Genomic DNA, 25,201 nt, shown 5'->3' with positions numbered 1-25,201 from the left:
GGAGGTACCCAGAGCCAACAACTGAGCATCACCTTACTATGGTGTTTCATTGTGTACAGAGGATAGATCAATTCATATGGTGCCATATAAAGAATGAGACAATTGTATGAAGGAAAGCTGTGCATCTCTGAAATGTACATAAGATTGAGTTTAGGAGCTGTGGTTATTTATAAATCTCAGTATTTGTTCAAAATGTCTTCTTTCTTACATAGTGGCTTACATTTGAAAGGTACATATGCAGAGAAATCCAATTGGTAATTACAAATTTTACAAATGGTACCTCACTTGGGTGGGTAGGCCTAGTACCGGCAACGGGAAAGGCCCAAAACTCGGCATGGACACATCATATTTTTCCACAGTAAACAGATCCTTTTTTGGAAAGCCGGTACCTCTGGATTTTGGGCCTTAGCTCAGCCTGCATTGACTAAAACCTAGCAAATGTGCACCTTTTTGAAAACTACACACCCATGGAAATTCAGGGTGGAGAGACTATAGTGGCTCCCACCAGATTGTCATATCCAGAAGCTCTTGCAAACCTCAAACTTTGACAAAAGAAAAACACATTTTCATCACATTTCTGTGAGGAAAACTTCTGGAATCTGTGGAGAGCCACACATTTTGTACCACCCAGAGATCCCACATGTCTTCCAATTATAATGGTACCCCACTTGTGTGGGTGGGCCAAGAGAACACCACACAAAAGCCCCTAAAGCGCTATGTGGAGAGATCAGCAATAGGGGTAGCTGCGGCATTATGGGCTGTGCTCAGCCGCACCCATGGAAACCTACCAACAACAGATATTTTTGAAAAGTAGACACCCAGGGGATTCCAGAATGGTGAACCGTGGGTGCATCCCACAGGGGTTTCTTACCCATAATGCCTTGTAAAAACCAACCTTTGGCTTAAATCATGCACTTTCCTTCCATTTCTTTGATGGTAACAAACGGAATCAGCAGAAATCCCCAAAATTCCTACCACACCTATTCAGATAAAAATGATGCTCCACTTGTGTGGCTAGGCCTAGTGCCTGTGACGATATTGAGATTTAGCACCACTCTCTCAGCCCATGAACAAAAACAAACACCTCAAAAAAACAAATCAAATATAATATCGCTTGCCATTGGGAAGGAATGTTTTAGTCCATAGTGGAGCAGAAAGACTGGGGAGGCTTCAGGGGGAGGGTGGAGCATAATGTTAGACATCCTATCTATATCTATCTATTCCTGCCATGCAGTGAACTTTCTGCCGATTTGGGGCAACCTACTCAATTAGGACAACCCTCCTAACTGCTCCCCGGGTGGTAGAAATAAACCTTTGTCCCTTTGGGGGAGGAATACACTTCTTTGCTAGGATAGGTAGACCTTCCTTTAGTTTGTTTTGGCACCATTTTGAACTCCCCTGTGTCTAATGAGCTTTCTGCCCCCAACCCTCCCCCGCAGGGTCAAACAGTCTTTCTGCCACTGGGGGGAGTGGCAGAAAGACTTTCCCTTTTTTGGGGTTTGGGCATGGCCCTGCCTATGTCCGGCAGTCCCCACCTCTACGTTTTCTAAAAAAAGTAATCCCTGGTGTATAGTGTTCTTTTTGCCTGCCCCATCCTCTCCATCCCCCGGGGGGGGGGAACAGATTAGGGGTATTGTCACAATTCTCCCCACAGGGGGAGCAGAAAGATAAGTACGCCCTTTTTTGGGGTGAGGGCATGGCCATGCACATGGTGGGCAGGCCCCGCCCCTATGTTTTTTCCCCTCCATCTTTCCCTTGTGTCAAGTTGCACCCCCTCCCCAACCTGGCAGCCCCCATACCACCCTTTTCCAAATGTGTGATTATCCCTCAGTTTTAGGGGGGTTTATGCCCCGTCGAGTGGGGAGCTTACTCCCAATATCCCCCATCTGCTCCCCAGGGCTAGAAAGACTGTTGTGCCCAATTTCTGAGTGAGGGCATGGTCATGCCCATGGTAGGCAGACCCCTATGTTTTTCCTGTATTTGTCCCAAGTGTCAAGTGGGTTTTCTTCCTCTCCATCCAGTGGGGCAGATTGTGGTAAACCTTCAATCTGCTCCCTGGGGGTGGGTGCAGAAAGAAAATTTGCCCCTTTTTGGGGTGTGCACATGGCCATGTCCATGGTGGCAGCCCCCACCCCCTTCCTTTTTCTAATCTTGGATTATCCCTGGTGTCTATTGGAACCACCCCTTGCCTAAGGGGTTGCTCCCCCAAATAGCTGATGTCTAGAAGGGGAATCCATGTTTGGGGATCGCTCTCCGATGGCAGCACCCAAGCAGGGATCCACTGGGCAGAGATACCATTCGAAAGTGGAGATTTACCTTCTGCAATAATACCACCATGGTCGGTTTAATGTAGTTTAGTTTCATTAAACTACACCAGTGGTCAACGTCCAGAGGACACATAAGTAAACTGATCACTAGTCAGATTTGCAGGAAAAGAATACGTTATGGTCAATGGACTTGAAAAACTCAGTAGCAAAATATACAAATGCTAGACTTCAAACCGAGCAATACAGAATATCTCAGCTCTATTGTTGTTGTTAGATAGCTTATAAAACATCAGCTACAATTGACCATTCCCTCTCCACAACAAGTCCTCTAAATGAGTATCATTCTTTGAACTTGGGTCCCAATTATTGCATGATTAATCAGTTGAAATGTACTATTGTATTCATGTTCCTTCTGTCATCAAGAAAGTACTATTCGAAGTAACTCAGTGGCCTGACAACGATTCTAACAGCACAGGCCAACAATACATTAAAATTATTTAAAAAATCACTGTCATATCTAATTTATATTTTAGAGTCAGCACAGAAGATACAGCGTTTGCTGTTTTTACTGATTACTAAAACCAACCACCTCCCTGGTGCATACCTTTTACCTGAGAAAGAAATCTCACTCCACTATGAGCAGCCCTATAAATCATAACAGAGAAGTCATAGGGAAGAAGCCAATAGACAACCATGAGCTTGCGGAAAAACAAGGCTTTAGAAGAGATGGCAAAAAGCAGTAGCACAACAATCTGACAACCCTGGCATCTACCCATCTTCATCAAAGAAACGTTATTCGGTTTCCAAGAACCATCAAAGTCTAAAACACAATTTGTGCAGTATAAAAAGTAAATTAGTCGAAGGGGCCATTAACATTCTCTCACGGGTCTAAGAGATCTAATAAAAAGAAAGAAATCAGTTATAATTCCAAAGGTACAGCGGCATTCTTCTAATATAACACCTGTGCAAATCTAGCAGAGGACTAATGTATCCTTACTTAGCTTAGTGGGCATTTAGTATTATAATCTAATTTAAGAGTGTCACCGAACCCCAGCTATCAGAATTTAATTCTAAGAAGGGAGTAATGTACTCTTCCTCTTGCTAGAGTACAACCGTAGAGCATTTTTGCCAAACATTTGCTAAAAACCGACTTACAGAAAAAACTATTGTTTCAGAGGTGTCAGTTTTTAAAATTCTGAATGCAATTTTATAAGAATTAACTTTCAGGGCTAGAAAGACAGGGCATATCCATTTCCTGCGGGCCACTGTATTCTGGTAAGAAAAACACAATGTATATCTCCATCTCAGGAACTTCCCACTGGCAGCGCATTTGTCCAAATGTCGCTCCCTTGCCCACTTACTCATGAAGAATTGTTAGTGGCAGGCTACCCAATCAAAATGTCACAAATAGACTTTTGGGTGGGGGGAGAAACTGTATCTAGTAAAACTTCAAACTGTTCAGCCAGACAACCTAAAGAAGCCATTGCTAGTTGCTGGTCATGCAGGAAGGCCCAATACCTGGTTTTGAGTACAGCAATCTCAGACTTTCTGATTTTCTCAGGACTATCCCAGGGTGCTTAGCCCCATTCTCCTCAACCATGTTGAAAAACATTGTAACCAAGCGGTCTTGAGGGCGCCATTGATTTTCATTAAATACCGCAATGAGCCCTTATGCTCTATTAGTTCTGAGGTAGACCAGATACGAACCCAAAACATCCAAGGTCTTAGGTGTGCCATATCTGCAGTGTTTGCTACCAAAGTCCAAGAAAAGGTGATTAAGGGGAGCACTTGAAGGAACATAGATAAGTGATCCGAAAAATGTATTCTCCTCCACTGTTAACTTCTGAGTATTTGCAAACCCCCAGACTTCGGCACCAAAAAAGGGCAGCACCCAGTGCTATGGCTTAATATACCTCGAAAGCTGGAGATATGGCTCTGGACCAGATCTGTTTATGCAATCTGAGTATTGCTTTGGATCTTTGTGTCAGATGTATGGTAATTTTTCTAAGCTGGGATTCCCAACTAAACTCGTCGGTCAGTTGACACCCAGATTATCGAAGCAATAAACTCTTTAGAGAGGTTCCTCAGCCACTCTCACAGCACTATTTCTAACGGGAAATCCCCAAAAATCATGCTTTTATTTCCAGGCTCCTAGAAACATAAAAGTTCAGAAACTTGCTAATTGCATTTTGAAGATCGGTACAGGTTTTCGTAGGAGTAAAGAATCATGGGCAAATAGTAGTATCATGGAATCTTGTTACCATGCAATACAGGAGAGTCATTGTTCCAGTCCTGCAGTTCCTTAACATCATCATTTATATATAATGTAAACAGAATAGGAGCTAAAACTCAACCTTGGCGTACCCCACAAAGAACTGGAATCTACTTTGTTAATTTCCCTTGGTTGTCCTCATCGTACCTGGGCATAATTATTTATGTGCAGCCTTGCAATTAAATTAATCAGGTTGGTCGGCCCCCATTTCAATTAACACCTTCCACAAAGCCTTCGAGAAACTAAGTCGAAGGCCGCGTTCATATCTATGAAAGCAGGAATCAACAACAGAAGAGTGATAAATGCAGAACACCTCAAATGAAAACTTCAAAAGAGGAGAAAACGTTAAACCTGGTGAAAAGAAACACAAAAGTTAATTCTTGGTGTCTTTTATGTACGTCTCTGTGGATTGTATTATAGGTTTCAAGAAAAAAAAAATCGCAGTACTGCGATAACGGCTCTAATAGAGACCCGATTCCAGAGACTATCGGGCGTCCAGGAGGTGGCAGAATGTTTTTGGTAACGTATAAAAATACGGTACTTTCCCACTAGATGACATCAAAAAATCAGATTCCCGTTTCGATATCCAACCATCCCGTTCAGCTGTAGTGACCAACTCACTGATCTCATCGCGTAAGTTATCCAAAGGATCTTCTCTCAGGAGAAACCTATAATACAATCTACAGAGACGTACATAAAAGACACCAAGACCCTCTTAGCTATGCTACGCACCATCAAGATGCCAGAGGAACCTTGCTTCCTAGTTACTCTCGATATCGAGAGCCTTTACACCTGCATACCGCAGGACGAGACCAACAGGGTGGTAGCTGAGGCCTTAGACCGAACCACTTGGAATTTTACCACAACCCGCTCCTTTGTAGTGGATTGTGCTACCTTGGCACTTAAGAGGAATTTCTTTGAATATGAAGGCAAGATCTTCCTTCAAGTAACCGGGACCTCTATGGGCAGCACCTTTGACCCTTCGGTGGCAGGGTTGTATGTCTATAGTTTTGAGAAGAAATTCATGTTGGTCCCTGGAAATCCTTTCGCTTCTAACATCGTTTTATGGCAACGTTACATAGACGATGTTCTCTAAATATGGAAAGGGGAAGAGGCTACACTACTTCCTTTCTTTACCTGGATTAACACCTGTGAGCCTCATCTAAAATTCACCTATGAATATGCGAAAGAGAGTATCACCTTCCTCGATGTGACTATCAATAAACGAGATCACTTAATTCAAACGAAGACTTTCCACAAACCAACATCTAAAAATAATCTGTTGCATTTCTCCAGTTTCCACCCGCGTCCTTTGCGGGAAAACCTCCCCTATGGACAATATCTTCGCATCAGGAGGAACTGCAGTGAATTGGCAGATTTTAAAATCCAAGCAGACGAACTGACAAAAATGCTGGAATTGCGGGGATACCCTAAAAAGATCCTCTCCAAAAGTCGAAAGAGAGCCACTAATCAACACAGGGATGCACTGTTGGACTCATACCCGAAGGCGACGACAACGGAGGCACCATTAACATGCGTGACTACCTTTAATCCTCTGTCCAATATTGTGAGCCGTTGTATCCAAAAGAACTGGAAAATTATAACAAGCAACCAGTACGAGTGGGGAAAAAACCCTTTTTGCTTATAAGAGAGCTACAAGTCTTAAAGATTCACTAGTACACACCCGCCCTGCAACACAACAGAACAAACAGGTGGCTACTGTACTGAATGCCTGGGGGCTCCCAGCAGTGACAGGCCACTTCCCATGTGGGGACTGTAGCGTCTGCCATTTGACGACTCACAGCAAGTTCCTCGATATTGAACCAGGAAAACAGTGGGAACAACGCAGCCATACGAACTGCAACACAAGCAATGTGGTTTATCTAACAATATGTACATGTGCCCGCAAGTACGTGGGAATGACGACTAGACGTGTCAAACTGAGGATCTGTGAACATCGGAGTAATATCGGATGTAAGAGGAATGCTACAAAATTAACTAATCACTTTATTGAAATGAATCACACACCGAACGACATGCGATGGACTATCATCGAACATGTAGATGGTGGTAATGAAAGAAGTCTTTTTGAGAAAGAACAGCGATGGATTCATCGCCTGTCCAGTCATCGTTTAGGATTGAACGATGACATCCCTTGGGGATCTGTGCTACGGCGCTAAATCCATCAGCAATAAGATCTTTATTGTGTACAGATTATCAAAGTTCTCAGATACTTCCCTGAACAGATGCCCCCATACATCTATAATCCATAAGTATTCACTAGGTATTTCTTCTGTCATGTTACATTATGTCTCAACCAATTCAGATATTTTACCCTATGACTACTAAGAGGTACTTAGATTGCCAAATTTAGTGATATAGAGAAACATTCACTAAACTTGTTAAATATTAACACCTTCATTGTGCCACAGAAGATCGTCACATTGCCTATTCAAAAGGGTATAAACATGTTTTGCCATTTAGACCATTTCATAATACTAAATGCGACTGAGAATACTTCCCACATACAGCTATTTCGGCTTTATTGTCCATGATCCAGATCGTCTATCACATGAAGCCCCGTTGGAAATAGTCATCTAACCATAAACGTGTAGTTTTTATCTATAAGAACACATGACTATACCTGGGTTGTTCTTTTTGTGATATTATGCCGATTGGTACAATAAAGTTTTAGAAACATTTGTGGCTGTGAATTATCCTCTGTTCCTTTAAATATCAACAAGATAGATAGAAACGTCATGACTCGCGAGTCACGTGCCATCAATCACGTGACCCGCGTCTGACGTTATTTCTAAAGCACCACGCCAAAGCCCGACGTTCATTCGGGCGACGGAAGTGAAAAGCTAGGTTTGCGTGAGGGGAGCCGCCGGCTAAAAAGTGAGACATTGAAACGGGCCCAACCCTCAAATGCTCTTACGAGTGGGAATGAGGAACTGACAGAATTGTATGCGCTTCTGTTAAACGCTAACACCGCTTTTATCAATCACTTTTATTTTGCACGGCGTGAAGAATACAACCCCTGCCGTGTCTGCCCATGTTATGCGATACATACGCATCACTTGTAAGTTCGGAGAGATTTTTCTGTCTTCCATTTTTCAAAAAACGTTATCTTAGTTTTAATTGACATTGCTCAGCGGAGTCTGTATGGGTTCCGTTTAGAGTAAATACAAAGTTTTTTTTAATTTATGTGCACATGCTTAAGAATATCAATTCCTTATCCTCGAGGCATAGTTCAGTAGGACTGAGCACTCCTGAACGTCACGCAGCCTCTGATGTATTTCTATAGACGAAGTCCGTCATATAGATATAGAGTCACTGACTCTATATTAAACAGAAAGTCAATTTTTTGAAAAAGGCAACGCCAATAAAAAATGACTGAATGTTAGTCATATGCTTGCTTGAATATAAAATCACCAATATGGGTGCCAGCTGGTGAAGGGAAAGTCTTGATAACACTGCCCTGTGATTGTTGATAGACAATAAGTGAACTATGTGAATAACTTTTCCCAGTAACACTGCTTTGTCCTTTCTTTCAACAGGTATGAGGCCCCAGTAAATTACTGTGAGTGCCCACACGGGTATATCCGTGAGTAATATACCCATTTTTATTTTTCACACAAATATCCTCACGGTTGGGTGCGCCTTAGTGCGTGCACACCGCCGGTGGATGACACAATTGGTCCGGACGAATGCTGAGCGATTTTGGCTCTTAAAGCTGAAACATGTTGACCATTTTTCTATAGGACGAAGGGTTTTCAAATAAAGAAACCCATTTACAAGTCCCTATTCCACCTGTTTTTAACTAATGCTGGCTGGACTATTAATAAAGTAGTTGACAGTCACACCCACGCATTTTTTAACATATTTTGCACTCACTTAGCACTTTTGTTTTTTTCACTGCCAACAACACACAAAAGAACCAGCTCCACTGTAAACAGGCGTAGAAGCACACTGGGAGGACATTCTATCCTTCCAGTGGGAACCCAATGATGAAGCATGTCACCACCAGGTTGGTGAGTGAGGGTTCTTTTAGAACTAACTTTTGTGTTTCTTTTCACCAGGTTTAACGTTTTCTCCTCTTTTGAAGTTTTCATTTGAGATGTTCTGCATTTATCACTCTTTTGTTGTTGATTCTTACTGATATTAGGGGTAAAAGAGTGACGATTTACACCCTGACTCTCTTGTTGTTTAAAATAGTATATATGAAAGCCACATAGAGTTTATAACAAATCAGAGCATACTTCTAATAAAGTAATGTGAATCTAAAAACTTGGTGTGACGTGCTAGTTTTGGGGCAGAATCCTGCTTGGAAGGGTGATTGGATGGAGACTAATCAAATCCTTTCTTGCAACTTGTCAAGCAGGTGCCAAGCAAATATTTGTTGCAGATTATCAATGAGGCTGATTGGCCTATAGTTGGCTGGACTAGAGCCGTCCCTTTTAAAAAAAAAAATGGAATTATATCTGCACCCCTTCGTGTGTCTGGGATCCTACCCCCAGACGCAATTGCGATGGAAAGGAGATTGACATAAAATTTCCAAATTGAGAGCTGAGAATTGTACAAATTGCCTGGGATGTGGTCAGGGTCCGGCGCCTTAGCAGCTTTTAGGCAACTATTAACAGAGGATGTGTCAACCAAACTGAATGCTAGATCAGCATCATCAGGGATATTTGTATTATCACAGAGACCACAATTCTGATTTTGGAGGTGTAGCAAAGATGAAATGGCTTCTTATGAATATAATGTTGTAGAATGATGGACCCATTTCTATGGTTCAATATAGTAAAGATTTTCTTGACAATGTCTGAGCTCTCATGGGAGATCATATGCCAAAATGCCCTGTTGTCATTAGTTCTAACAGCTTGCAGCTTGACAGCCCAATTCTTGTCCACCCATTTCCTCTTAGCCTTATCTTGTGCCAATTTGTATCTGTAGCGCGCTGCACTAATATTAGAACTATTACATTTAATTGCTGCTATTAACTGCGACTTTGCAGCTCTACATTCTACATTATACCACTGGTTTTTGGTTTTCCATCCTACACGGGGCCTTTGTTTTTTAAAATCTTTGGGGAAAACTTGAGAATTCCCTATAAAAAAGTTTATGAATGTCTAAAACTGGAACAGAAGTTACCAAATTTCCTTCAATAGAAGAGGGAAAAGTGCACATACCATATATACATTTCAAAGTGCAGTTTATCATTAGCCAATACTCAGGGCCACGAAACCCTTCTTGAGTTATTGGCTAGAGGCAGTTCAGGCATTACAGTAAGACACCCAACGAGCTGAGCTCTCTGTTGAGAGCGTCGCTACTTAAAGTTAAAAGAAATGGATTATGGTCACTGTCAAGTCAGGGCATGATTACCATATCACTCAGGAATGGCCAAACACTTACATCAAGTGATATGAAATCTATGACACTTCAATAAAAGACTCTTTTAAATGCAGGGGACTGATCGGGTTCGCCCACTGGAAGCCCTGAGATTGTGCCGAACCATCATCGATGCTACATGCATTGCAGCACTAGAAGAAGAGCGCTGGGGTCTACTAGTCAAACCACTATATATTCCATATCTCATCCTCTTCTTTAAACAATGCATTAAGCGAAGTTCGAAGGCTCAAAAGAGACATTGAAATTCCTCTGCTACCACAACTTTTACTCGCTATTGATAGAGCTCAATCTCATTATACAGCAAGGCCAAAATAGAGGAACCTTCTCTAACAGAAACCGACCTGGCATAGGCATTGAACAGTACCATGGTTAGCCCGGGGGGAACATAAATTGAACTCCCATTACATCTAGGGAATCAATCTTTAGCTGTGAGCGGGTACAGGCGGTGGTATGTTTCACCAGAATAATTAATCTTCCCATGGCTTGCCCAGTTTTATTTGGAGTTGTTGCTTCCACACTATAGGTAGTGTAACCATTTATAAATATTCTTTCTACGACCCAAGTTTCTTGGAAGATACAGGCATCCTTTCCCCCCACAAATAGCAGCCAATCGTTATCCATGAGTTTAGATCTAATCCCTGCCAGGTTCCATGAGATGAATGACAATTCTTTTTGTATGACAATATTTACTAGAATGCTAGGATACCCTGATCCTATGATGATCTGGGACAGGATGTACAAGCAGAGGAGGCATCAGACACACCTGGGCTAGTCCCTTGGTCTGGGCCACCAAAGTTAACAATAGAAGCAGTAGACATTCCTGGCAAGCCTGCCAATGGTGTTCCTTTGGCAGGTTTGTGTGTCAAAATAGTATGGCAAGAATTGTGGTCTGCTGTAGATTGGGCCTGATCAAACTCCCTCTGCTCAGGGCCCATCTGTGCAGGAGCACGAAAGCAGTCTTTTCCAGTTTCTTAGCAAGTTCTTCTATAATTATCTTAATTTCGGTAATACCCCACCCTCACTAATTGGGCCGAGTGTTTAGTGTCAATACATGCCCCGAACCCTTGTCCTTTACCACGGGAATGGGAGTTGTTATGGAACATGCTCCATGCATGGAACATGCTCCATGCACTTTGCCCCGAGACTCAATCTTGCCACATTCTCTTCACTGCAAACGCCAAGACTAGCCATCAGTCTCAATACCGGGTTAGTCCCTGTAGACGTTACATTCAGTCAATCAATGTCACCCAAGTCGCTAGGGCCTCGATGGTTGGGTGACTCTTTTGGGGTCTTGCTGCGTGCCAGGTACATTCCTATACCTGATCAGAATGGAAACGCTACAAATCCTCTAGATATCCATAGATCGTGACCCTTTGACGAACCGATAGTCCTTGAGAACTACCCTTACAACACCACAAATCTATCCCAGTGTCTCAGTGCGCTCTACTCTAATCTATCAATCAGACACAGTCAGCACATTATAGAATCCAAGGCGGCCTATTACAAGACTCATCAGCAAGACCTTTAACAAAACTAAGAGACTATTGCAGGCAATCAAGCACTGTACCATATGTTGGTCCCCTACATAATAATAAGAAAAACAAGCAGTGGAATAGCTAATAGGTCTCGCCTTTGGGACCTTATGTGTTTAGCCAGAACTTTTGGCTATGTAGTAGAGCATTGTGGCTGTTGTGCATCATGTTGAAAAGTTAGAATAAAAAGTGTTAAGCATTTTTTTTTCTTTTATCCAAACCAAGACGACATTATATACAACTGAACAACCGGATAAAAAAAAGATTTTAACATAAAACATGTCTTCTAGTTTTTGTTATACTTGCACTGCAAGATCTTAAACCTTTGGAAGAATTGCATTGTCTTGTCACGTCAGTTAGGCACTCAAAATAGCCGCTGAAGCTCAAAGGTTATAGTTGGGGTGTCCAACAGAGGTCCAAGCAGGTGTGAGCAACGCCATATTTTCCAAATAAACACAAGATAAATCTACATACACTGGATCTTAGTGGAACTCAATGTCATAGTAAGTGGTAGCACCACCGAGCCTTATAGTTAGGATTGAGCCACGGATTTTTCTGGATGACGACAAATTCCGCACTGACTGGAGTTTTATCGCCAATAAATGTACCAGGGATTGGCTCATCCTGATCATTAGCACTGCGCAGCGACTAAGCGAGGAGCTCTTGAAGGAGATCCTTGATTTGGAAGATAAGATATCTAAAGACACTACCTTGGTGGACAGCAAGGAGCACTTGCAAAAAATCCAGGACGACCTGGTTGAGTATAAAAACTACATGGTCAACCAAAAGATAAAAGGTCTGACAAAGAATCTAGAAAGATACACTCACGAGTGGGCATTCCCGTATGTAAAGGAAGAATATTACCAACAGGCACCCGCCCAGCAGAACGTTACTAGTAAATACAGAGGTAGGGGAGGAAGACAACAGCAAAGGCGTACACCCAATAACAGGACATTTGACAACACCTCCAGTGAAGAAGAGGAAGAACCCCAGCAGAATAGTAGAGTACGTTTCAACCAACAGAATCGCCAGACCGAAGATCTGGGTGCACTATTGCGCTCTTTTTTAGAGCAGGGTCAGAGAACCAACCACAACAGGGGGAGGGGTGCCACAGGGCGAGGCCGAGGGAGAGGCAATTCAACACCCCAATGGCAGACATTCTCACCCAGAGTGACCCGCAGTCGGGGACGAACGGACAACTAAATGAGAGCATTGTAGTTAACCTATCCAACCACATTTTAACACCTAGTGAAGATAGAGTACTCAATAAGGGGTTGGGGTTTGTTCCAACGCCGAAACATGAAGCATTTAAATGCCGCGTGGAATTTCACGCAACAATGAGAAAAATCAAACTTAAGAAATTCTTCGCACAGAAAGAAAATGAGCAAGACATCAATTCATTTCGAGGCACTAACTTGAAGAAACCTTCTACCTTCTGCCCCGTCGGGTCCGCAGTTGGCCCTGAAGTGTCTGTTTTTGAAGAAAAAAGTGCTCAATGATATTGAGAATTTTGAAAAATCCCAGGAACGCTCCAACTATTCTAACATGACGAGAGAGGATTGGGAGGCAGTGAGAGGCTTAGAAAAAAACCTCAATTGACGATTAAGTCAGCGGATAAAGGGGGTGCGGTGGTGGTGCTCAACACTCAGGATTATGAGACAGAGGTACTTCGCTTGTTGAATGTCCGCACTAATTATAAACCCCTCAGAAAAGACCCTGTGGATGACCTGCTCCAAACCATACGAGAAATGGTCAACAAAGCCAAAATTAACAAATGGATCTCGGTGAAAGAAGCGGAGTTCCTGGTTAACAACACCCCCAGGACTCCGGCTTTCTATATTTTACCGAAGATCCACAAACCTACCCGCCCTCCGCCCGGCAGACCCATTGTGTCGGGGATACAGTCAGTGTTGGAGCCCCTTTCACAATATGCGGATTACTTTCTACGGGAGTCGGTGGTGAATCAACGGTCCTTTATCATGGACACTACCGACGTGTTGAACATCTTGGAAAAGACCCCATATGACTCAAGTACACAGTTCCTCGTGACCATCGATATTGAGTCCCTGTACACAAGCATTCCCCAGGACGCGACGATGGTGGCAGCAGCGCGCGCACTGGGGGACCTCGAGTGGTTCCCCAATCATTCGTCATGGAATGTGTTGAGCTTGCACTCACGAGGAACTACTTTGGATACAAGGACCAAATCTACCTTCAAACCTCTGGAACATCTATGGGGGCCACGATGGCCCCAAGCCTAGCATGCATCTATGTGGGTAGATTGGAGGAGCACATCGTCTACCCGGATACCAACCCCTTCCAGCGGCACATTTGCCTCTGGAAGAGATATATAGACGATGTGCTCTGCATCTGGTCAGGCACTGAAGAATCCCTAGGGGAGTTTCTGACATGGCTCAACTCGCAAGACGAGAGCCTTAAATTCACGTGGACCTATAGCCGCACTAGTGCTATTTATTTGGACCTGGAAATTGAGTCTGACTTGGATGGCGGACTTAAGACCAGGGTTCATCAAAAGCTTACCGATAGTAATTCACTCCTGATGTACAATTCGTATCACCCCAGAGCCCTCCGCGACAACCTTCCAGTGGGCCAATTCCTCAGATACCGGAGGAATTGCTCCAGCACGGGTGGGTTTATGGAGCAATCAGAGGACCTGTCAAAAAAACTTGAGCAGCGCAGCTATCCCCGTAAAGTAGTTAAAAACGCCAGAAAAAAGGCACTTAATACACCTCGGAGTGTCCTACTGGAACATACGAATAAAGAGAGAAGAGACTGCTTGCCGGTGGTGATGACATTTGATCCCATGGCAACGAAAATTAGACAGTCAATTAGAAAACACTGGGACTTGCTATCCACGAAGGATTTTCGCATGCCACCACCCAGATTTGCCTTTAAGAGGGCAGTTAACCTAAAAGACAAATTGGTCCACACCCGCACCCCGGCACCACAAAAGAAAGATTTGAGTACCTTACCTAAGGGACATTACCCTTGTGGTACATGCTCGGTTTGCCCCCTGACTAAGAAAAGCAATAGTGTAACCTTGAGCACAGGAAAGGTGTGGTTTTTCAACCACTTTAGCAACTGTAATACCACAAATGTGATATATAGATTGCTATGTTGCTGTGGCCTCCAATACATTGGTTTAACTACGAGAAAAATCAAAGTGCGCATCCAAGAACATCTTAGCACGATCAGGGCGGGAAACTGACTACTAAGTTGGTACAACACTGCCACAAAGAGAAACATGATTTCACATGGACTGTGCTGGAGACAATAAAGGGAAACCCACAGAATATGGAAACTGCATTACTGAGTAAGGAAGCAAGATGGATATACAGAGAGCGCAGTGACAGTATTGGCCTTAATGAGATTATTGAGTGGAATCGAGTGAAGTAAATCTGTAAGGGTTATACAGCTACAGGGAGGAGGGGGGTGAATGACAGTCTTTTTTTCCCCTCTCAGCGTTTGTTGGTGCTCCTTGTTGCCCGGCCAGGGATTCAAAGGGTTGCGGAGTGACTCCCCTGGTCCGCGGGTGGTGCTCTGCCTTGAATGCACCTGCATGGTACTTACCGCGCTATATATAGAAAATAAATTCCATCTAATAGCGTGGTGTACCCATAGGCTCTGACATGTGAAGAATGTATCTATTCTGAATTTCTAATCATAACTCCAGAATTTGTTAATCATAACTCCTTAATCACACTCAGGGGTCGAGTACTGCACCATATCTATGACTATAATTGAGACATGGGTATGACTAGTTGTAAATATACCCCCGTCAGTGTTGCATTACCGTTCTCGGTATTGGATCAGTCACTCCACTCTGAGATGGCGCGGTGAATACATTGCTTGGGTTTGTCTTGTGACCATGTGAATTCATTGACAAACAGACCATTGGTAATTATATCGCAAACCTTATTCCATCATTTATCAAATAATTATGCGGTTTGAGTCCTTGTGGTAAGAATGTGGCACGAGGCTGAAGGTTTGGAACTGACTGTTAAGCGATGTGGTTGACTCTCAGCACCATTCCAATATGGCGCTCACTTTCCATCCAGGAACATACCCTCTGAGCATGCGCGTCACAACATGTGACCGGACACTGCCGGTAACGTTGCATTCAAAAACAGACGCCAGCGAGTGCCCGGTGTTCCTGGGATGATGTATGGTCCGGTTACCCCGATGTACGGTGAGGAGTGGGGCTGATAGATGTGTGGAGTAGGGGCGTTGGTTAGACAGTCACATTCAGTGACGTTGTCACGAGTGACTGCCTAAGATATTGAGTCTGTAGGCGATGAGAACTTCTCTTTTGAGTCCCGCGCCTCACGAACTCTTAATGAACTCTGATGATACATCGCTTTTGGGATTGTGAGTGAAAGTCATTACTGCACGCGGCCGGGATGTTTTGCTTGCCCGGTGGATAACACTCGGTTATTGCTGTCCCTCACTCCTTCCCTAAATGATGATATAAAAGAGTGTTTCCGCATTAATTTGAAATTTGAATTTTTATTTGTTACCTGTTACACTTTACAGATTGATAGATCAATCGACTCTAAATGAATCAGAGAGTGATTCGGTCAGCCGGTATGAGATGTTAATGCTGACCTGGGGTAATTATACTTTTGACCATTACTTTCTTTTGGAAACCTAAATATTCAGATTGACTACAGGTTTTGTCTCTTGGTTTTTATTTGTGTCTCAACTCAACAGTGTCCAAAAAGATGTTCTAAAATTGGTGCAGTGACCGAGTGTTGAATACCCTGATGAATCTGCCAAATATATTGGGGCAGTGAAACATGTCGGTATCAGGTACTGGTAGGCGATATTAAGCTACCAACCTTTTTTTAATTCATCAGTTCACACGAATACGAAGAATAAAGTAATTGAGTGGGTGTGTCTGCTGATTTTATATCACTCTGTCCTTTTGGTCACATTTATGAGTTAATGTTGTAAAACTCTCCATTTAGCACCTTTCACACGCATTTCATTTTATGTGTTGTAACAAATTTGTTTTCTTTTGGATTTGGAATGGCAACCGATGATGAGAAAGGGGCATTGAGTTGGTAACATCTGCCAAGATCCCCAAGGGTTGTTCGCCCGTGAGGTGCCTTCCATTCCACCACACATTTTTTCGTAGTTACGTGCACATGTGGTTAAGTGTGGGTGTATGTACTGCCAGAGAAGAAGGCAGGCATCTTTGGACATTGTTTGAGTTGAGAACCTATGTACTTTTTTAGATCGGAACAGTATATGATGGGGACAATAAGACATTAGAGAATTCACACCCCACTGCGATATAGAGTAGGGGGTTTACTCTGGTATGTTCGGAAAAAATACAACCAGAGTTATGTGTACTCATGTCAGTTAAATACACTAACTGTCCCAGGTATAGGGATCTAATTGTGGATTGATAGTAAGTGGTAGACCTGAAAATCTGTCAATGATGGAGCACACTCCTAGACTATGTTGAATACCCCTCGGTAAGGCAAAGTGTGTTTGCATTGGACACAGTCTTTTCCGTCTTACAGTTCTGAGCTTCTCACCCTGAACAAGGAGCAGTATTGGCTCTGGTTTCCATATTATGGGAGGTTCTGTATGCCACACCTGCTCACCAAAGTCCATCTCCACTTTGTGGAGTGACTTAGATTGTCTCTTTTGGTAAGGTACTACATAATTCGTTTTTTTTTTCCATCTGATTGTCTGAAACTGCGAGTACCTCCATTCCATGGACCTGTCTTTTGGCAACTCAGTACCATGGACTCTGACCCGGCAGAGTTGGCGATCAGAGTATGATAAGTCTGTGCTATGCTCTGCACAAGAGAAGAGACACTTTACTTCTCCTGGTGTTAACGAGTGCACGACGGGATACGTTTCTTTTTGCATTGAGCGATAACTTTCTTTTAAAGGAACGTGCCACTAGCCCTCGCTATGGGCACTAGCACACACAAGAGTAAACGCACACACAGATTCTGTGCGTGCTTTATATGATGGATTGCCAATGCCATTTTGGTGCATTCAAAGTCTTAGCGTCCAAAGTTGTCAGGCATGTAATGGTAGGCCAATCATGGGAGGTTGAGTTTCCGCAGTTAAAGGGAGTCTGCTCTCAGGAAATCGATCTTGTACAAGTGCAGGGTTGCTTACTCCAAATTTCAGGGCTTCTGTCAGATAGGACGTGTTCTGTGCTTAATATTATGACCTTGCTGCTAGTCACTTTAACTTGTTTCTGGGAACCGGAGTTTATTTTTCATCACCAGACTGACTCTGGCGTAGAGCGACAGAGAAAGGCAGAAAAAGGAGAAAGGAACATAAATGTAGTAAACCAGTGAGAAGGGAGAAACGACGAATGAAAGGGAACCCCTAGTGTTATAGAGAGAGGAGCATAGGATGCTGGAAGAGGCGTGAGGTGAACTGCCTAAGCAAAATAAAACATTCACTGGAAAAGCCAACAGGTCTCGCCTTTTCAACTTATTGGCTTTGCCAATCTTTTCTGAAGATGCTGTGCGGCATCAGCAAAAATTATGTAAGCACCAAAAGGCATCACACCTGCATGCATTAGGCACGATGCAACTGCCGCATTCGTTATTATTTATTTACTGTGCGAAGATGGCAGATGCCATTTGGAGAGGTTAAGAAAAATAAAGTTAAAAAAAGACAATTTGCTGAGGCACTTTCAAAAACTGAGTGGCCAGACAGCAAATGGCTCCTGCCAGGCCCTCAGAAAAGAAGTAAAAGTTAGGAATGGGGAAAAAATGAACCAAAAAAAAGTTATAAGAAAGGGTCTATGGAAAGATGCAAGGACAAATTGTGTAAGGAAGGCTAAACGGGCTGATGGAATGTGTGGTGATAAGATGGGTGAAAGGATGGATAAATGGAAGAAACGGTGGACGGAATACACAGCGGAAAGGGTGAACTGGATGTGTTGAAAGATGAATTAGTGAAAGGAAGGATGAAGCGAGAAAGAATCAATGTATGGAAGAAAGAAGAATAGGTGAAGTGGATAAGTAAAATAATAGATGGTGGAAGGGATGAAGGAGCTTAAAAGGATGGCTGTATGGAAGGAAGGTTATAAGTAACTTTAATTGGAGGTTTAGTTTACCCTCATGCAGTGCCAATAAAGTAGCAACCTACAGGATGAAGAAAAAAAGAAAACTAGTACCTTAATCACAGCACCAGAACAATAATCCAGATGAAGAAAACTGTACTTGGTAGATGCCCGAGAGGAAAGAAGAGGAAGTGAAGTTGGCTAGCGCTCCTTAATTAGGAGGCAGACAGTAAGAGTGACAATGAAGCCAAGGAATGGTAAGCAATTTGGCGGCCTTCAGCCTCCTTGTCGTCTACAATATTTCTTGCACGCATGCCGCAGGTGAGACCTTAAAAATGTTTAAAAACAATCTGCAGAATAGTGTGACTAGTGGAAGGGAACTCGCTGTGGACAGGAAGCTGTACTTGGTCCGTCCTTCAAACAAGGGAGAAAAGCATGAAGTGAAAGTGAAACTGGCACACGCTGACGAATGAGATGCAAGGAAATAAGAGTGACAAAGCCAACCTATGATAAGTAATAGGCGGGCTCTAAGCCTTTTTAAGTTTTTCTGTTAAAGATCTTGCAAGCAACAGCACATGCTGTCTCAGCGAGACCTAAAAACAACAACTAAGAGAAGAACACCGGAATATGATAATTTTGCAAATTACTGCCTGATCACAAATGTACTGTTCCTGGGGACGATTGCTGAAAAGACAGTTGCAAGAAAGCTACATAAAAAAAAAAAAACTGATGCCCTCCTGCAGGACCACCTGTCACAAGTCTTCAACAAACACAAAGCTTAGCATTGGGAATCACACTGCATAAACAAAAAAGGCAGGCTTCCACCTGCCTGCAGGAGTGAAGTCTGTTATGTTGTGCCTCATCTTATTTTACCTTGTATTTCTGCTGTGTATCTCTCGAAGGTCTCGCTACCTGCCTCGTGCTGCTTCTCCGGCCGCGTGCCTAAGGGTTCTAGGATGCCCTAATGTTCCACAGTAGAACCTTGGGCATGGACGACGGTTGGAGTGGCAGTTGGTGGTACCTGTAGCCCCTGAGAAGACGTGCTCTCTCATGTCAGTGGCTTACATTCAATAACGAATGTTGAACGTACCTTCCGCCACCGGCTAGTCTTTACACTTTTGGCAACAAGGATGGGATACGAACCCACGCGTGCAAAGCACTCCTCCAAAACTAACGTAACTGTGACATTCACCTCTCGCTCGATCACACCTACTGAAGAAAAGTACCCTGGGATCGAGCGTGAAGTCTTGGCATGCGCCTGGGGTTTAGAGCACTTCAGGCAGTACATATGGGGGTACCTGGTCACCTTTAGAAGTGATCATAAACCACTTGTCAAGGTACTCTCCACCAAGTGCCTACAAAGTGTCTCTCCCCGCCTCGCACACATTTCCGTCAGGATGGATTTTAATTATAATGTACAGTACGTCCCAGAAGTAAAGAATACTGTGGCAGACTGTCTAAGTTGTTTGCCTTTACCTGAGACAGGAGAACATACCTCGGATATTGAAACGTTGTTGCTAACATTCTAGAGGAGGTACCCTGCATATCACAGTCTGAATGGTTATCAGCCCTGGAGGGAGACACTACACTACTTGAGGTCAAATGGTATATAAAAAACGGATGGTTGGCCTGCAACAAAATGTATTCCCAAACAACTTCACACCTTCTGAGAACTCAGAGACGAACTATCTAGCGAAGGAGAATTAATACTTAGAAACGGTAAAGTCATACCCCCCACCACTCTACGTGCAAGACTCCTTGACATCTGTCATGAAGGACACGGTGGCAAAGGGAAGACAAAAAGTAGGGTGAGGAATTGTTCCTCATTGTACTAGTGGACCATTTTTCAAAATGGCCTGAAGTGGAAGTTGTACAGCACGCCAATGCAAAAACCATTGTTAGTTTGTTGCGGAGGTTATTTCTTAGAGAAGGCCTACCCAAATGTATTGTGTCCGACAATGGCCCACAATTCAATTCGATAAGTCTTTATTTCGATGCACATGATCATGAAAGACATTTACATTTAAAATAGTAATAACATAACATTCCACTCTCTTGATAATAGAAAAATGTCATAATAAGTCCACAATTACTCCCTCACTATGTACAATAAATTAGTCTAAAACGTAATAAAAAGAGACAAAAATCCCAGGACATAATACTTTGGAAACCAGAATGCGATTGAGACCAAATTAAAAACAATTTAATTTTAAAAGACCAGGTAGATCAATATAACAGTTTATATCTGGCTCAGCCTGTGGGCAAGGGTTATCCACATCCCGTGTAAAAATGTAGCAACCGCAATTACAGTTGATTCCTTGCTATCTGTTTTCAATATCCTTAGTGCTTCAATACCAGTATTGATCCCCATCGTCAAACGGATGGGCTTCAACCATCTGTGCCTCAGTTTCATGTAGACTGGACAAACAAGAGGAATATGAGCTATAGTTTCTGTCCGAGTTGGGCACTATGGACATTCCATACAAGTTCTGGAACACCATTTACCAATGAATGAATTGATAGGGAGGGTACCCACCCTGAATTGGTGGTACCATTTCCTATCACGAGGGACCGTAATAAAATCTCAATACCTTTCATAGACAGACGCATGTTTAGTCTCCAAGAAATCTCTTGACAAAGAGGGCCTAGTTAATGACATGAAGCGTTTCATGATGACCATATTTCAATATTGCTCCTTAAAATCCTTTTGAGATGGAAACACATTATCTACAGGGTTTTGACACAAAAAGTTGAGGCCCATGTCATTGTAGGTGGCCTTTACCTGCCTCAACCATAAGATTTTACATGCACTATCGGCATCCCTGATCTCAAGTAGAGCTTGTGCGTACTGGGCGAGCTAGGGGGTAACCCAGAGCCTCCTCCAGTAGGCCACAGGTCTATAACGTGCCATATCCTCTAGGAACTGACATCCCAAATCATAGTAGAGGGGTAATAATGGGGTAGATTGAGGGAGGCCAGTTATGCCCCTCATAAATTTATGTTGAGAGGTCGTCAGTGCAGCTAGATTACCGAAGCCCCATAGTTCGGCCCCATACAGGACCGAAGCAGTAATTTTTGAGTTGTAAATTTTTAACACAGGGTCAATCGACTTCGTATGGGAAAGGGGCTGTTCCTTTAATAAGGCACCAAATAATTGTGCATATTTAAGGACCAACCGATTTATATGCGGATTCCTATTTTAATTTGCATCCTAGAGTGATACCCAAGTAAAAACTTGGGTCTGCTCAAGTGTGACTGCATTCACGGATACCCTCCCTCTTACAATCTTTTGTTTATGTAGCAACATGACCTTAGTCTTGTCCACGTTAATTCTAAGGCAGTGATCCCGGCAGAACACCTCAAATCTCATAATCGCCGTCTGCAGGTCTCGTTGCGTTTTAGAAATTAACAAGGTATCGTCTGCAAACATTAGCAGAGGGATCGTCCTACCATCAAGGGTGGGGGCATAAGTGGGGTGATCTAAAAAAAAATACTGGATCACCCTATTAATGTACAGGGAAAACAGTGTTGGTGCCAGTACACACCCCTGTCCGACCCCTCTGGCGATCGGAAATCTGTCTGTCACTTACACTTGCTGACCCCAGCGAACTTGAGCAAAATTTGCATCATGAAGTTTAATTAAAAAGGCCAGCAAATCCAAAGGCATACCCTGTTCCGCAAGGACACTCCACAGCTTTGCACGCGGAACTAAGTTGAATGCCGACTTGAGATCTACAAATGCAGCATATATTCTACCACCTTTGGCCCACAATTCGTTTCTGCCATTTTGAAAACATTTGTAATGGAGAATGGTATCTCTCATAAAACTACTTCGTTGTACCATCCTGCTGGTAATGGGGCAGTCGAAAGGTTTAATCAGGTCATAAAAGGTATAGTGCAGCTAGCCAACCACAACAACCTTTCATGGAGGAAAGAACTCATCCACAATCTCTGGGCTTTCCGTGTAACTCCTTGTGAGTCCACTGGTACTAGCCCCTTCGTACTGCTAAGAGGTAGAACTCCTGTTACCAAAGACAATATGGGTTGGCTCGCGCCTAAGAGAGTTTGTTGGTCTTCTGTAAAGGTGAAAGAGAAGTTGTTACACTCACAAATTACTAGCAAAAAATATTATAACTCTAGGCATGCATGCAAAAAAGTGAGCATACAGGTGGCCGACAAAGTCAGGGTAAGGAGAATTGACTTCGTAAGAAAGGGGCAAAGTCACTTCTCACAGCCCATGGAGGTCAAGAAAGTCTTCTGTAACTCTGCCCTCTGAAGTGATGGTAATATATGACATTTTTCTTCACTATCTTTGTATAGGAGTGGCGGGATCGTTCCCCCCTCTCATGTTAACACTGACAACCATGGCCCTCCCTTTTCCCCAGACTACGATTGGCTTCTGAATGGCATTGCCGGTAGGGATTCTTACCCACAGAGGACGGATATTGTGTCTCCCGACAGCGTGAGCGTTCCTGGTGATGTGGCCACTCGTAAGGACAGTTGTGGTACCTTCAGTGGGGAATTTTAAGTTGTTTGTTCCTTAATGAGGAGATGTATTATGTTGTGCCTCATGTTATTTTACTTTGTATTTCTGCTGTGTATCGCTCTAAGGTCTCACCGCCTGCCTCGCGCTGCTTCTCCTGCCGCGTGCCCATGCCCAAGGGTTCTATGACATCCTAATGTTCCACGGTAGAACCTTGGGCATGGGTGATGGTTGGATTGGCAGTTGCTGTTACCTGTAGTCCCTGAGAAGAAGTCTTCTCTGGTGTCAGTAGCTTACATTCAATAAAGACTATTGAACTTACCTTCCGCCTCGTCTTTACAAAGTCCTACCTGTCTGGAGACATCTGAACTACAGACCAAACACTGCTTCTCTTCCATTTTGATGGTTACAGCGCACTAGTTACTGACATTCTCAAAACTCCTCTTACACTGCTGATGTGTGTTCTGTATGCTGCTCATCTCATTATTGGACTAAAAAAATATTACATCAACTCCCAAAGAAATATGCTGGCTTACTACTCATGCTCACGTCACCTTACGACATGCTGCTTCACCAACAAAGCTATTAATTGAGGCATTAGACTGCACCTGGCTAAATTAGGGTTCTGGGGGTAAGTGGGGCCGATGTCACCAAGCAGAAGAGTCATGCTAAAATTCAAATTTTGCAAGAAGGAAAACACCAATCATCTAGCATTCCCATGTGTCCTGGTGGTCTAAAATGCATCCCTCCTCCCTTTCAGAAAAGAACTGAACATCCTGCTCTTCAAGAAATGTTAATGAGATGTAGCCCTTATTTCCAGCTCGTTTTGAGATAAATCTGTAATGATGAAATCACGTAGGCAATGAATAAACCTCAAGCCTAAGAGCAACGCAATCCTCCCAAAACAACCAAAGAGTAACTGCCTCAAGTGTAACACTCGCTGTCCAGGCAACATTGGAACACAAACAAAGTTCCACATTCCACCCCCCAACCCTTTACATTAAAAATCCTTTTCCACATCCGTTATTGTTTTTTTCCTCACCCACTTTCATCCGTCCCTGCACACTTCAAAACCTTGCTACTGTCACATTATCCGGCATACGTTTTGGTGTCTGTATAGATGGGTGTAAGTGTGTTGCTGTCTGTGTGCAACGATGAACGTGTGTGTTGCTGTCTGTGTGGGTCATGTTAGCGTGTGGGGGATTATAAACAGGCATAACCTACTGGCTCTGTCAGACCTAGTTTTAAAGAGGGGTACCTTCAACGACGCACTATATTCATGAAGAACGGTATGACACTATACCCTATCCGGTATTTTACCACTATTGTACCTGCCACAGTCGGATCTAGCAATGCTAAATCAAATACTACAAGACAATATGACGGCGACAGTTCAAGTGAACTCCAGTATATTTTCAACGCAGAGAGGGGTAATAAAAGGGTTGTGACTCGCAGGCTGGTGGCAGTCTCTCTCAAATCCCAGGAAAGGCTCGGGGTAGTCACTGAATGGAGCATCAATGGATAATAAAGTGGAACTACGCTATTTCCATTCTAGATGCACGAACGATTCCAGCCTGATGGCACTCACAGCTTCTGGTTAAGCCCAGCTTGGCTGCTGGGCTGGAAGTCGCTGACGATGATCCCCAGCTGCCTGATATTCTCCACAAACTTCTCGAGCTGTTCCTCCAGATTGTCGAATTTCTCCGCCATATCGGCCGCCTCCCCTCCTGCCCGACCGAACATTTTCCAGTCCCCGGGGTCCCGGTGCCGCCAGTGCAGCCAATCAGCAGCAAACCAGGTCCAGGAAAAACAGAGGACGGACTACAGATGTTCTTGTTGGTTAAAGAACGGAAACGTATGCGCCCAGGCTCCGCCCTTGATAGGAACGTGACACAATATGACGCAGAGTTCAGCACATCCTATGTCCCAGGGAAGTGCTTAATCTTCCTTGCTGCATATTTCAATGTTGTGGAGGGGGTCACCTTTACGCAGATGTGCCTATTGCCATCGCGCACCAAAAGACTCGAACTTGGGTATCGGCCTAAGGTCACGTGCTACCTGGGGCCCTTTTATTTATATCCTGGGACCGAGCCCGGTCACGAAGGGGGGTGGAGAGGTACAGTGTATTGTAGAGGCCGGGTGGCACTCTACAAATGTCACTGCTTGACGGTT

The 25,201-nt window shown here is 43.5% G+C and overlaps 1 protein-coding gene across 3 annotated transcripts in view; it reads right to left on the bottom strand.

Annotated features, from left to right (window-relative positions):
• The window catches only part of MED10 (mediator complex subunit 10), a 55,856-nt gene extending 31,008 nt beyond the window's left edge, over positions 1–24,848 (bottom strand). For 2 of the 3 annotated variants that reach the window (XR_013610563.1, XR_013610564.1), the window contains exon 1: positions 24,618–24,828. Coding sequence is in view for 1 of the 3 variants with exons in the window: in XM_078687637.1 (XP_078543763.1) it covers positions 24,618–24,772 (155 nt within the window). In the remaining 2 variants the exon portion in view is untranslated. Of the gene's footprint in view, positions 1–24,617 lie in introns of all 3 variants that reach the window. The other variant, XM_078687637.1, reaches the window with a different exon arrangement.
• Between the last annotated feature and the right edge of the window lie 353 nt (positions 24,849–25,201).

This window comes from Lissotriton helveticus, chromosome 4_1 (assembly GCF_964261635.1).
Source record: "Lissotriton helveticus chromosome 4_1, aLisHel1.1, whole genome shotgun sequence".
Taxonomy (NCBI): domain Eukaryota; kingdom Metazoa; phylum Chordata; class Amphibia; order Caudata; family Salamandridae; genus Lissotriton; species Lissotriton helveticus.
Note: the sequence above shows the minus strand (reverse complement) of the source record. Positions and strands in the feature narration are given on the sequence as shown.